At 35.9% G+C, this 15,480-nt stretch overlaps 1 protein-coding gene across 1 annotated transcript in view; it reads right to left on the bottom strand.

Moving 5' to 3' along the window:
- Positions 1-793: 793 nt before the first annotated feature.
- The window catches only part of SNX2 (sorting nexin 2), a 34,963-nt gene continuing 20,276 nt past the window's right edge, over positions 794-15,480 (bottom strand). The window contains exons 7-15 of the mRNA XM_074857278.1: positions 13,665-13,743; positions 9,886-9,961; positions 8,485-8,598; positions 8,164-8,257; positions 6,184-6,389; positions 5,022-5,165; positions 2,252-2,332; positions 2,073-2,144; positions 794-1,278 (exon numbers count right to left, since the gene is read on the bottom strand). Coding sequence (XP_074713379.1) covers positions 1,228-1,278; positions 2,073-2,144; positions 2,252-2,332; positions 5,022-5,165; positions 6,184-6,389; positions 8,164-8,257; positions 8,485-8,598; positions 9,886-9,961; positions 13,665-13,743 — 917 coding nt within the window. The 3' untranslated portion in view covers positions 794-1,227. The remainder of the gene's footprint in view (positions 1,279-2,072; positions 2,145-2,251; positions 2,333-5,021; positions 5,166-6,183; positions 6,390-8,163; positions 8,258-8,484; positions 8,599-9,885; positions 9,962-13,664; positions 13,744-15,480) is intronic.

The following is a 15,480-nucleotide window of genomic DNA, read 5'->3' as shown; positions in this document are numbered from 1 at the left end:
ATAATATTGGGTGCTTCTTTATGCTTGACCACAAACAATACAAATTCATGGGCTTATGATTAGCTGAAAGCAACAGCTTTTCTTGTATTTTATGATTAGCATTTGTCTAAACTTTGTTAATATTGATACATCCCATTAATATTAATACATGCCATTGACAAGCTCAGTATGTCATTAAAATGACAGAGCAGCACATCCTATGTTAATATTGTGTATTTCAGAAAAATGTTTTAGCTGCTCTGATTTCTTACAGAGGATATAATCAGTCCCCGCAAATGTATTTGCTCCAAGTAGAATGCTAGACCTTACAACTAGCTCACATTCAGCTGAATTACCTACTTTATTCTTCCCCGATTACCAGAATTATTGCAAGATTCTTTTTCTTTTTGTATCCTGAGACCACCGAAGACAATTCATGAAATTTATCAGTCCAGTAGGACATCACTGTGTGACCATGCAGGTAATCTTAACCCTTCAGAAGCTTTGTAAAACACCTCAAAGATATCTTGGTTTATGCCTGTCCACTGCCCAAGCACGAGTCTTTTGACCCTATGAGTATTAACGCATTACAGTATACCAAGGCAGTGATAACTTCAGGTGAAAAGACTACCCGTAACAAAGAGATTCAGAATTAAAACCAGAATAATTTACCACAAATACTCGTTTGTGGATTTTTAATACCATCTCCAGCATTCTTTACTAAATGTTGTTTCTGCCTTTATATAATCTCAATTTATTCTAAATTCTACTTCTGAGAACACCAGTGAATATCTACAGACACAAAACCAGAGCATTTAATGTTTCACAAGGTACATCCCTTTATTACTGTAATCACAAAAACATGATTTTATACAGGAATGTTTAAGTGAACATTAATCGATGCAATTAAATTTGTTTCATAAAGATCAGATAAACATACTACAGAACATTGTATTGTAAAGAACAAAAATATCAGCTTTCTGGCCTTGCAGTGCACATTTTAGTGCAAGTATTAAGACACAATAGTGTTCAATTCAGCAATGTATTGCAGAACATCATGCCACAGTCCACTTCAAAGAGGGTCAGGACATGCAGCTTGTTAATAAAATGCTGTAGTATATAAAAAAGCCACATGTTAATTCATAAAATATATAGTGGTTTATTTGGATGATTTAAAATGATTTCACTGTGGAATTTAGTTTTATCCAGGACAAACATCCAGACTGTCTTGTCTTTTGGAATATTCTTTTAGGCAATGGCTTTGGCTTCAGGTAGGAATGCCTCCCAGTATTTTATTAGCTTAAAGAGAAGGGAAAAACACTCATTATTAAGTACTAAATATTGAAAAAGAAACATATATACTTTCCTCCTCTTGTAAACTTGTCTCCACCAGACAAAGAACATAGGTGCTTTGTATCATCTATCCACATTATTACATAATGCAAGAAAAAATACAAATAATAAATACACAAATCTGCTCACAGCAACGGAGTTGTTACCACACACTGAACACAATGCTACAGAATACAGTTACACAGAATTTGTTTGTTAGCTCAGTTTACTATTCTTACCTCCAAGGTCACCTTTTTTTATTTTTTAATTAAGCAAAGCCAGAGGGGTTATATTCCCAGAAATGAACAAAGGAAAGACTCCAGACAGTCTATTGGGAACAAGGTTTACTTCTGAGTCACTGGAAACTGTTTTACTGCTTTAAAATATTCAGTAAAATTTTATACTTTTTAAAAAGATCAGTAAAGATTTAAGTATTCAAGTTTCTCCAGTAAGTCTAAGTACATATTCTTTACAATTTACTCCAATCTATAAGTGAAAGTATTACTTCAGTTTCAGAAGACAAGATCCTCCACTTGCCCATATACCTCAGGGAGCTTTACCCTTGCTTCCCTGAATTAGAGCTGTGCAAGGGAGCACAGCAATAGCTAGGAAACTGCAATCACTATGTTATTCTCCAATATAGTACAGACTAGAAATAGTTTATATAAGAAACTGCTATACTTAAATCCTGTCTTTTTTTAACTAACCTAATATTGAACATATTAAATATTAACTTGTACAAAACTTAAAATTTATCTTACCTGCTGTTGTGTTTGCACTAATGACTCTAAGTACTCGATAATAACAGTTTTAAAGTCTTTCACTCGTTCCTTCTGTTAATAAATAAATTACGGTATATTAACCTCTTAACCAATGTTACTTGGAATGTCAATATCATCTAAAGTAAAAGTGTCATTTACTTGGACAAAATTATACGTGCCTCAAATCTTCCCACTTCCTTGCGAATGGTTTTGGAGATCTGTTCAAAATCTTTTTCCCCTTGCTGAACTTTTGTCTCCCACTGGCAAAGGAAAGACATGCAGATATAAGACTTTGTGTTGTCCATTCAGTCTATCAGTATCTGAACTTTTTTTAGTATATCAGTGGTAGTCATTCAAGAACTGAAAAGGATCTATTTGGTTTTTCAGCATACTCAAGGGAAAATCTTACAATAACAATTTCAAAGTAACAACTTGCATAGTAGGATATGATCAGATTAGTTAAAATAATGGTATCTCTAAGGTAAAGCTATCTCTAGTTCAAATGTAAAAATATCTTAGTAATGCTATTAAGGAACACTTAATAACATTTTTAAAAGATTCTTTAGAAAAAGGATCTCTAAAGCTGTACCAGCTATTCAGTTTACAAACCCCACTATAAAAGAAATCTAAATCTGAAAGCTTTCTGTGACTACCTGACCAACCAAGTGTGGAAAAGTCTCAAAAGTTAGTTCCCTAATCCCAGAAGAGATGACTAAATCTTCATATCTGGCTATGGTAAAGTATATGATTATCTCTATCATATTTCTGTTGCAGATGATAAGCTACTGAGGACTTGTTTATTGGCTTTCCAGGAAGAATGAATGTTGCTTAAGTGAGCCAAAGCACATGCTTTCCTGTTCAGTGGGATCTGTTTTCATAGAAAGTGGGAGTAGAGAAGTTACTGCAGGTAAAATGAGCACAGAAGGAAAATTCAGAGGAAGCAATGTTGCTTGTGGGGTTTTGCCATATTCAGAGCATGGCATTCATGTAACAATACATGACACTAGGTTATGTTTCTCCTCAGTTTATGGGAAAAGATATCCAGCTATGCAATAATAGATATCATCATCTACATTATCTTATAACTATTTTACACACATTATATTGTTAAATTTAAGCTAGCTGTGTAGATATACTATGAAAAAAAGCTATCAGCCTCACACTTCAGATGCGTTCAGGCTAACAGATATTTAAAATGCAATTTTATCTGTTAATCTCAACATACTGAGTCACGCAGTCAATATATCCAGTAACACTTATTTTTCTCAGAAAAAGGCAGCAGGGAAGCAACATATTTCAATATAGCATATTCCTGTTAGCAACCCAGTGGTGCTATTTACTCACAAAAGCATTTTGTGGTGCAGTGTCAAGTTACTATGGTGATAAGAGATGAACATCATCTATGTTCCAACAAATTTCTCTATATTTTTTAGTTGATATTTATTCAAAGTCCTCTTATTGCCTTTTCAGATACACATTATGAAGCTATCCAATAAGTCATAATAGGATGTCCTTCACAGAAGAACAGCCCGAAGAGTTATCTATTAACTGAAACAATACAAAACTCAGCCAGGGGAAGGGTAGATTAAGACTGCCTCTGTGCCCTCCCTACCTCAGCAACTAGAGGTGCCTGAGACTTCAGCGAAAGCCTCTACAGGCCTAATAGATCTAACATCCCAGTTTCATCACGCCCAAATGCCAGGACCCATACAAATTATCACTGGATAATAGTCTGCCATGTTATAGTTTCTGACAAGGATAAATTCCTCCTTATTCAATAAGGTATTTCTAGGACTGTTCTTTGGCCTTTTATCTGCAAAATGCAAGCGAGTCATGGACAAAGCTCAAGCTGGGTAGGCTTCTACTCTGCAATTTCTCTGCCAGAAGGACTACTACTACAGAATTCAGCAACTCTGAACATGTTTCAATGGCAGCAATAACTTTCAATCACATTCAAATTGTGGGTTTACTAACAACCTTCTCTAATTATCCAATAAAGTAGGAAAAATAAATCCTTCAGGAACAACATAATTAATTCTTTTAATATTGGGACTGAGAAAGGATCACTATTTTTCTACTACATCCAACACTCAGGAAGTATTTTCAACAAGGAGTTCCAGCTCACTTGTATTGTGGATGGATGGGTGACATCAAGAGAGGCAACCAGCAAGAATGTGGTCACACAAGATTGACACTAAGTTTCCCAGTCAACAAAGGCCTTTCTTAAGAAAAAGAAAGCCAAGTTAATGAGTAACTTCAACACCAGATGCAAAATATATTGAAGGGCAGAAAGAACAAAGCAGCATGTGGTTAGTGATCAATGAGGAAGCCAAACAAAGTAACTGCGTAAGAGCTTGAAATCTACAATGATGTTCTCCCATTATTTAATGGAAGAATACTGGTGCATAATTAGAATGCATTAATGTTAAATAATTAAGTTGTCCTACCTCTTGAATTTCCTTAGTGAAGCATGATAGAAAAAGTGTATAAATTATGACACTTCAACATGTTAAGATTTATTTTTACTGAAATTACACCATATATACATTCATATATATATATGGGTAGATATGCTGTATAATTAAGCAAAACATGGGAACAGTTCTCTATTAGTTGTCTTAGCTGGATTTTAGCTTTAGAAGCCAAGAGATGCTCCTCTGCCTACCCAAGTGATCTGTTAACAGTTAAAAGCATTAACTTGCCCGTGTTCCCCTCCTCCCATCTCCCAGACTCTGTAGAGACAGCATTAACTGCCTTACAGATCTTACAATGAGTAACAATTGCACACATTTAATATTTTAAATAAACTCCTTTTAACAATTTCAGTAAATATGGAAAACAGCAAATGAGTGATTTGTAAATAAAAATGGTATAAAGTAGTGCATTAATGCAGAATGAATGACTTAATGCAGAAAGTCTGACCTCCAAAATAATGTTTGATAACATTACCTCTTTTATCTCATCTTTAGCTTGCTGCAATTTATCAGGTTTGTTGGCAAGTTGGAGCTTTGCTTCAGCTTCACGTTTTTTTTGTAAAGTGACTTGAGCATCTTGCCACTTCTGCCAGCATTTCATTCGGTGATCAAACACACCCTGTAAGGATACACAAACTTATTAAACAACTGGAATTGTTAGAGCTATCTAAATTTCTAGTAAGAAAAGGTAATTCTGGATAAAACTGGAACAGGTACAACTCAAAGAAACCTCACTGTGTCTACCACGTCTTTTTACATTTCATTTGACAGCATGCTTGCACAGCTCAGTATCTTTCAACAAATAACAGTATTCAAGAAGCATTTTCAGAGCAGACATCTTAGTGGCCCAAACCATTATGGTCCTCGTTTCATCAAAACACAACCAGAACAACCACTAGAAAGTGCTCTATTGTGCCAATACTTCTCTAAATGCAGATTCTAGCAAACCTTTCATGCATATGGATTACAGGCATATTCAGCAATACATTTTCATTAGCCATGGACTAAGGTAGTAGAATTAAAGTATAGATATTAAAATAAAAAGAAAGAAAGAAAATAAAAAGAAAAATATATACTCCCACCAACTTGGCAAGTTCAAAGATATTTCTGGATAAAATTCATAGATACCCCTTGCCGTGTCAAAACATAATTATGCTGTGCAGCATGACTTAAACCAAAACTGAGTATTTTCTTTAATGAGATGCAGATCCACAAACTGTATTTGTTTCTTATTTACAGAAACTACTGGCTATCTATCAAATATGGTCAAATTATGTTCTAAAAGATTTATAAGCATACTGTAAAAATAAGTAACCTGAAAGAAACAAGTACAGTATAGACACAGTAGCGTATGGTGTCCCAAATACTTTACACAATTAGTACTGCTCAAAGTAGATGACATTCACCATTTACATTTTGTCTCTTATTAATCCATTCCCATTTTTCATCACAACCATTTTTATCATTGGAATAACTGATCATGGATACATTCATTTTACTCAGCTGGAACTTCAGGCAAAATCTTAGTCTTCTCTGTATTATGACCTGAAAATGCACACATTCATTTACACTAAATCTACAAGTTGAGGAATGTGACTTTAAATACAAAAATCAGCATTTTTCCTAGTAGTACTCACTTTTACTGCAGCAATGAGACGAATGTAGTCACCAAGCAGTTCTGAGAACACATAGAAATCAGCAAAAGCTTGTTCTTGATGCAATTGATCTATCTTCTCCTCAACCTCTGCAAGCTGAGACAAAGCTCTAGATAGAGCAGTGTGGTCCTCAGAGTTACCTAACATGGCAGCACTTTTAGCAAACGCAGCTGTGTTGGCTGAAAGCTCTGAAACACAGGAGTAATACTCAGTACAATGTAATTTGTTATGTTACTCTGCAGCACAGATCAGTAGAGCAGAGACCTCTGCCCTATTTCAGCCCTAACTTCACCAACTGAAAAATATATGCTGTATTTCCTAAAGCTCATGGTAAGATACACAAGGACATCACTGTGAACCCACATTTAGGGAGACAAACTCCTGCACAAAATAACCCTCTCCATCAGTAAATGTTTTGCTGAGTCTGTTAATGCTTCCTCTGTCTAGCAAAAGACATGGAAAAAACTGTCACTTCAGTATTATCCAACTGCCTGGTTCAGAGAAAATGCAAGCCCACAAAACAAAAGCTAAGTCACCTACAGAGCAAATTCAAAACAATTTTAACAGGTCTGTAGCACAGTTGTTCCATGCAGTTCAGAGTGGAAAAAACCCCAACTACTTCACAAAACCACCACCCCCATAAGTGGAATTTATTTCTGTTGGACTGCTCTGTTGACTAAAGTACCTTTAAATGTAATGTATTGCCACATTCTGACATGCCTTAAAAGAGGAATAAAACCACAATACACATACCAGTATGGCTGGCACCTATGAAGGTAAAGTTTTGAGCTTATTTATTAACAAATACTAGGGCAATTGTCTCATCAAATCCCATGTAAGTCATCCTGTAAAAAATTAAGTCCTATGAAGGACCCTTGAACGAGTATTTAATCCAAATTACGTCAGGATTAAAAGTGCAGATTTGTTTGGAACTGTGTCACTTCTGTGGAATCATCAGAACACCAGAAATGTTTGTAGAAGCAAAATGTCTTCAGATATTTAAAACCCTTACACAACTCTTTAAAAACAAACAAATAAAAACTTCTTCAAATCTATGAGCAGGTGTCAAATCAACAGTAAACGAACACTTCTGTTTTCCATTACTTCTTAAAATACTTTTTAATCTTGAGGACATCTGGCCAAAGATTTTTTTACTACAGAGAGTACTTCCTGATAGAGTTATGAGAAATCATATTGTACACTGTCATGTACTTTTGAAAGTAGAGCTGAAAGGTGACCCCCTATTTTCACATAATACAGTAGTGTCAGAAGGCACATTTATGGTCTTCCTTGAAGTACAAATCAAAGTTTTGGTGTTTTGTTTTTTTAAAAAATCATCTGATGGAAAACAATCTTTGACAAAAGAGCAACACAGGTGACTAAAGTATAAACTTACAGGCTTTACTTCTTTCTAAAATAAGTAAAACAAAAGCTGATATCCTGAGACTATGTATCCTTCCAGAAAAGTTTACCTTAACAGTAGCTTGATGATGTATCATTATGTGGACCGAATTAAGAATAGTAAATTCCTGTTTAAGAGCTCAAACTCAGTTAACAGAGCAATACTAAGACAAAAGATGTTTAAATGGATATATGCAGCCACTTTTTGTTCAGGAAATAACTCTTGCCATGAGACCTAGAGATACATCTATGGATATCTACTGTAGTAGAATCACTTGCTATGTATGATATTCAATCTCTGCAAGAAAAAAAAATTATGATAAATCAATATGGTAACTTCAGGAGTGATAGATATTCTGGTTAAAATTAAGATTAAAACCAGGTATACAAAAATGCTAGAGCAGTTTAAACTAAAAGGTACAATTAGAAGATTTTTGCATTAAAATATACTGTATAACTATTAAATAGGTAAGAGCTCTGGCATACTAAGCTCTTGTTTCACCACCATTTCCTAAAGTTCTAAGCACCTCAGTTCATGCAGCCACATAAAAGTAAAGTTACCTTTTCTGTGGCAGACTAATGCTTCAACACTGGCATGAAGTTTTCTAAGTTGCTGATCCAGATTCTCAAATTGTTGCTGTTTTTCTTCAAACCACTGACAAAAGATGAAAGACTCAAGCATTACAAATTAGATTACTGACAACATTTCTGATTTTAAAGAAGCAAATTATCCACATACTGCCAGGGTGGTCAACTGATATAGCTAAGAATTCAAGACAATAAGCAAATTAATAACCCATTTTCTACTTCTACAGCTTTAAAATGCAATTGTTGAGGTTCATTAATTCGTCTCATTATTCAAGCCAAAAAATCAGCTCTTACTGCATCCGATTCATTCATCTTGATTGTCATTTTGTTGACAGCGTCGGCAGCCTTGTTCACCATCCTCAATATTCCTGCTCCACTCAGAGCCTGGGTGTTAACCGCTCTCGGCAGCTGGAATTGAATGACAAATAAGGGCAAACAGACTGCTTAAAAGGATGGAGGTTTAACTGCGCACAAGGGGGAAAGAAAAGGATATAGTGTTTTCTTTACTCCTATGTGTTTCAATATAGTGGAATCTAATTTCTCAGATTTACTACTTTTACATTCTCAAGAGGAAAACTTAAAAATATAGACTATTTACTTTTCTTCTACATCCCTACAGCTAAATGGAACAAACAACCCACTTGTCCAAAGTTATTATGAACTAGCCAAAGGTCCTAACTAGCCACCTATATGCTACAGAGAACAAAGTGCCACTACAAGAACAGAAAAGCTTAGATTTACAACAAATTAAATGAAAGAAATTCTGCAAAACATTTAATTGTAATGCAAGATTTGCACTGTGTGCTGATTATAAAAGGTTGATGTCTTTTTGCTTTTTAGTATAGGCCAGATTTCAAAACCTAACTCATGTGTATCAAGAGAACTGTGTATTTGTTTAGGTACTTAGAAATCCTCTGGGGTAAGTTAACAAACTTTAAATTTAATTGATATTTTTACTCAGGCTAGTCTGGATATGTCATACAAGGTGGTCCCTGTGTCTGACCATCTACCCTTCATGTGATGTTTTGTCTGTCAGCAGCATTGACAAATCCACTGAAAGTTATCTACCAACGATGCTTTTGTCAGTAGTGAGGTCTCTGTGACTTATTAGTATAACCAAGATCTTGACATTGGTCAAAAACCAGTTCAGTATTACAGTGAATCCACTATGCACATGTATAAAGAGATATTATGTATCTTTAACAATATATTTAATGCTGTGAAAGGTGCCAGATTACTAGCACGGATAGCTGAAGTTGTCTATTCACAAAACATCTAGCCTGACCACCAGCATTGCTAGCGTTTTCACATTATCCTACCAATACACCTCAAGTTGGACTCCTAGAGGCAAGAGAGATGCTTCCAAGCCAGTTTAATTCTGGATCTTACTTAACAATCAGTAACATCAATTATGGATTTTCACCATGTATGACAAGCTTCACTCTGAACTGGACAGACCAACTCACTGGAGAAGTCACTGAACAGCAAGCAATTAGGCTTTGGTCACTACCACTCTAAGTTTTATCAGAGGCAGTGGCACACCATTAAGTAGCCTCTGCCATTCTGTCCCATGAAAGGTACAATCCAATTTAATTTCATATGAATTTAGAGGATTAGATCTCAATACAAAGAGAATATATTGCTTTGTAGGTTACCCTATCTAAAAACAAATAGAACTTAAAAGAACTTAAATACCTCAGAACTTTCCAAGAACTGTCTTAAATCTGGATCCTGTAACAAAGTTGGGTGCTTTACTGTTCGCTGTAGATACCTATGATATTAAAATTAAAGTATTAGGTAACAAAACAGATTTAATATGACTGACAACATTGAAAAGTGTCCTTCATCTAAAGAACAGGTACAATGCAGTGCATAACCTCCCTCATTATCTAATGGGGCTTGAACAATCTTAAAAAGTCATTTCTGAAGGGTCAGATGATAGTTCAGTCTCCATACCCCTTCAATCCTTTGCCTCTCTGCTGACTCCTCAAACCAGATTTACGCATTCTGTCACCTTCCTCCAACAAACACTCAGGCTAAGTCTTACACAGTTACAAGCTAGGACCACTAAGTCATTGAAACATTCACTGAAGCCTTACTCCAGTAAGGCTGCCACAAAACCTGGAACTTCTGGCTGAAAGTAAATACCATGCATACCATACCACAACATAACAAAGGTGTGAGCAGTGGTTTCTAACATCATTTGATTACACCAGAAACTCCTTAAGGTGGGACGTGGCATAACTGTACACTGCACAGTGATAAAATATTATACTTCATATTTTCAACAGCTGAGTGAAGTTCTCCTCCTCTAATAACAGCCAATTTACAGCAGAAAAAAAATAGATGACCTTGTTTAAACATTCTTGTACAGTGCAGTGGACAGGCTTTTTGTTACAGATAATTCTGGCTGACTTATTTTAAGATTAAAGAAAATCTTGAAGAGGTGAGCTGATTATGTTGTAGATATGACTTATTTGTTTGCTGGCTAGACTAAAGCCTTCAATCCATATTAATTCTAAAGGAGTCATCCACCCAAAAAAAAAACCCACCCCACCAAAAAACAATGCAACTCCTTCCCTTCACAATTTTTTATGTTTCTGCTTAGATCCAAAAACTGCTGATTGAACAAATATGGGTCAAAGAGAGAAATTTCAATTCCATTCTTCCCCTAAAAACTGCTGCAAGTTGGTCATAACTGATTTTAACATTACATATTAACAGAAAGTATGACATTTACATGAATGCTTTATAGAAATCCAGTACCTCAAAAGATCACAGGAATATAACAAAGTATGTGTTATTACCAGTTAAGATGCAGTGACAGAATACTATCAACAGCAAAATCTACTACTTGCAAAGCTTTAGTTTTGCTTAAGCCTCAGCTGCGAAATACCAGAATAGCCCTGTCACATTCACCAATTGCTTAGAAACTGTCCTAGAAAGTGATGTGGGCTGGGACTTTTAACTGAAAGTCTGAGTATATTGATATTGTAAGTGTAATGTATTTTTTCCATCCTCCACTAGGTATGGCCACCAGATCCTTATTTTTCCTTCTATTCTTCTGAAACTATTTCATACATTAGATTGCTCAACTCTTCCTTGCTTGTTCTATACTCAGTAGCAAGTACAAGTTAAAGTTAACGTGGCAAGTAGCCAAAGAGATTTTTCTTTGGAAATCTGCCTTTACTCCAAGGGAGACTTCTAACTTTTTCACTGGAGACAACCAGCAATGTGCTTGAGGACAACTGGCAGGCAGACCTGTAGTATGCAAGTTCACTATTTTAGAGCATAAATTTTAGTGAACTCGATTAACAAGGTACGTTGCTTTCCTGCCCACTTTCCTCATAGTTCTCTGTTCAATAAAGAGCAAATTGAAGCAAATTTCTTTGGTCTGACTTTCTGGGGAACATTAATATGTTTTCCTCAGGTTTAGGCAAGAGCAACGGGACCTAAAATACCTCTAAATACCATTTGACCATCTTGGTAGGTAGGTAATTTTTTCATTCTGAAAAGACAGCTAAAGTTGTCATGATGAAAAAGTTGCTCTTTGACAGATAAGATATAGTCTTTCTGAAAAAAACAAATGGAATATACTGTGAAGCCTTCCCAACATTGCCAAAAGTCCTGAGTTCCATTCCCCAGTATGGGAGGAGTGCTCAACATCCACTAGAAGTGGTACGCTAATGAACTCCTTTAACAAATAAATGAAAAAGCAGCACTTAATGCACGCACGCAAGCTTGTGAATTAAACTTTTTCTAATTCAAGTAAGCAACCAAGAGAGAAACCAGACATCTCTATTACAGAAAAAGACCTGAAGTTCTGTGGAAGTATCTCTTAGTTATCTAAGCCCAATTACTCTAATCCCACCTGTTATTCCAAGCCTTGTATCTGACAGCACCACTCCTTTAGCGATAGACTTGTATAACGAAAACATGTTTCACAGTTTCACTCCAAGTGACAGAACAACTTCAGTAACTTCCGTGCACAAGTTTAAGGGGCAAATGTTAAGCTATATGCCAATTTTCAGTAAAAGATAACTAAGACAGAATAACCTATCAGTATTTTGGGGTTCAATATAATTTCAGATGTTCTTCTGTTACTTAGGAAATGGAAAGATACTAGCAACGGAATTCTGAAGTGATATTTTTTGTTTAAGATTGGCTCTGGAATTCCAGAAGTTCAAGAGCTTCATACATTATCTGTTAGATACGTCTTTCAACATACAATCTAAAACCTTTGACTTCTGTTAATTTTCTAGTTTAACTGAAACTGTTATGTGGTGTATTGTTCTCATATGATGCAAGTGTATCACAGCAATGGGCATTTTATAAAATCATAACAAAATTAAGGCTGTATACTTGTGTAAGTTCTACTAGTTGCTTTCTAAAGGCTTTACTAGTCATGTCAACAGCAGGAAAAGATGCAGCATATCAGTGACAGTACCCTTCCACGGCAAAGATATTTGAACAATATTAGTTGTACGGCAGTGCTGGGTACAGAGATACATCTCTTGTATCAAAATTCACCTAGTTACATCAAGGTACTGTAAGACGTTAGAAGGCCATTTTACTTTCAAGTGACTAAAGGTCTCCTTCACCCATCTCCCTACCCAACAGCTGATTTTCTAAGGAACAGGTATACTGCTGAAGTGCCTTAATTCCTTAAACCCTAAACCCAAGTAAGCTGATGAAGAAATTTTTACTTACTGAATCTCTGCAATCTTAATTTTAAGCATCAGCCAGTTTGAAAAGAATTAGCTCTAGAATCCTCTCTATGAATAAGGCTACATTTCCCATTATTAATGGAAACTACTCAATTACTGTGTTCAGTTTTGGGCCCCTCACTACAAAAAGGACATTGAATTACTTGAGCGTGTCCAGAGAAGGGCAACGAAGCTGGTGAAGGGTCTGGAGCACAGGTCATACGAGGAGCGGCTGAGGGAACTGGGGTTGTTTAGTCTGGAGGAGAGGAGGCTGAGGGGAGACCTCATCGCCCTCTACAGCTACCTGAAAGGAGGTTGCAGAGAGCTGGGGATGAGCCTCTTTAACCAAGTAACAAGCGATACTACAGGAGGTAATGGCCTCGAGTTGCGCCAGGGAAGGTTTAGACTGGATATCAAGAAGCATTTCTTTCCAGAATGGGTTGTTAGGCGTTGGAATGGGCTGCCCAGGGAGGTGGTGGAGTCCCCATCCCTGGAGATGTTTAAGAGTAGGGTCGACATAGCGCTTAGGGACATGGTGTAGTTGAGAAAGGTCAGTGTTAGGTTAATGGTTGGACTAGATGATCTTCAAGGTCTTTTCCAACCTAGATGATTCTGTGATACTCCGTTTCTACACAAATATTTGGCAGTTCCATACAGTCTCCAGAATTCAGCTAAGTCTAGATGACCCAGACACCAATTACAGAGCCCATGTAGTATATTACAAGTCATTATGAGGTTAAACAAGTTTTAGTGAGATACATACATTACCTTTCTAAAGCTGCTCTTCTTTTCTCTACAAATTCAGTAGATGAAGAATCTTCCTTGCCTACTTTAACCTTGGTCATGCCTTTGAAGAAAATAGCATCATACTGATTTTATTTTATCATAAATAAATCATTAACATAACTGATGTGATTAGAAGATAAAGCTCACCTAATTTTATGTATTCAAGTCAAATTACAATGAAAAACACTACAAAGGAATACAAAAAACATCAACATTACTTGCTGCATGGTTTTGTGGAAGCAGCTCTGTGAAATATGAAATTTCCTGTAATATATTAATTGTGACTAAAAGTTACACAAAACTACTTTAATTTGCATTTATGAAGATAATCTAAATGAAGATCAGAGTCTTACTGGTCACTCATGTTCAGAAGAAAGGAGTTACCCAAATAAAGCAGAAAGGAAAATTAATCTCAGGTTTTAAGCCTATGAACTGATAAGTTTATTACCAATATTTTCATTCTATTTTTTTTTAAAAGTTCTAAAACTAAGAGGAGGTTTTCAGTCAACTAAGGCAAACTAACCAGCTATGGAAATTCTGAAGCATACAAACAACTACAAACTGAATGGAAAATCAAATGTATGCAGCTTTATATCACTTCCTCTGTCCAAGTCAAGAGCAGCCAAAAAACGACGATAGGAGAGCCAGAGCTACATATCATAGTATGGGAAATAATTCAGCAACAGAATAGCTCTAAAACTGCCAGACTGAGGTCAGTATTTTTCACACTAAAGACCCAAACTCAAGAGATTTTAGGAACCTGAGTCCTATCAAACACACCATGAAACACTGAACATTCATAATCATTCTTATTTTCTAAAACATAGGAGAGGTATGTTATGATGCAGTCCAAACATCTTATTTCCACCTACAACATATTCCTGCTCTCTTAGTTCTGTGCCTCTGCAGCTAAAAGTCTGAGATGATGAGTATGTACTCTGTGACCTGCCAGGTCAACATCCCCCAAAGTTGTTCCTCACCCGATCTCCCTTCTGTCTTTGGAAGTTTCACACAGTAACCCACGGAGGGGACAAACAGCATCTTTACAGGAACAAGGAGGGACCCTTAACCTCTTAGTGAAGTCTTAGTTTTTCCCTTCTCTGTAACATGATGAAAATAAATCTGACCAGCATTTTTTCCAAAGGTATACTATACAGTCTAACGTAACTGTAAATCCACAAGTTTATCTGTAAAATTGAATATGTATTTAAGTACAAGGATTCAAGTATTCAAACAAAGGTGAGGTAATTCACATGCCTCATCTTTTTGCATTAGAGTACTACTACTCATTAATATTTCAATGCAGAAAGCATGAAATGCTGCAGTTTAAAACAAAAGATCCTTCACATTTGATTGCTACAGATATTCATAGAGAAAAAAATGAATATGTAATCAAATGACCAATATGAGCAATTCCTAACTTGTCATATTGACAGTTATTTCTAGATATCATGTCAGGTTTCTTTCTCTGCTAATATAAGCCTATTTAAAAGCAAGTGTAAAGGCACTTTCTGTAGCCCAAGTGCTCTAATCCTTCACAGGAAATGATCTATGACTTCATAGATTATTTTCTTAGAAACAGAAAGCGTGATTTTCCAGCAAACATATTAAGTAATGAGGCTGTTTGGATGAATGTCCAACTCTAGGTCACCACTGACTCAGTTTTATTCTGTTCCACAGTCAGTAACTGACCACTTCAATTTGTGGCTAGAGTCTGAAATGTCAGCTCCTCCCACCCATCACCAAAATAAAGTTGGACCTTAAAACTCCAGGTGTTATCAACAGTGTAACAGAATGA

This window comes from Strix uralensis, chromosome Z (assembly GCF_047716275.1).
Source record: "Strix uralensis isolate ZFMK-TIS-50842 chromosome Z, bStrUra1, whole genome shotgun sequence".
Taxonomy (NCBI): Eukaryota; Metazoa; Chordata; class Aves; order Strigiformes; family Strigidae; genus Strix; species Strix uralensis.
Note: the sequence above shows the minus strand (reverse complement) of the source record. Positions and strands in the feature narration are given on the sequence as shown.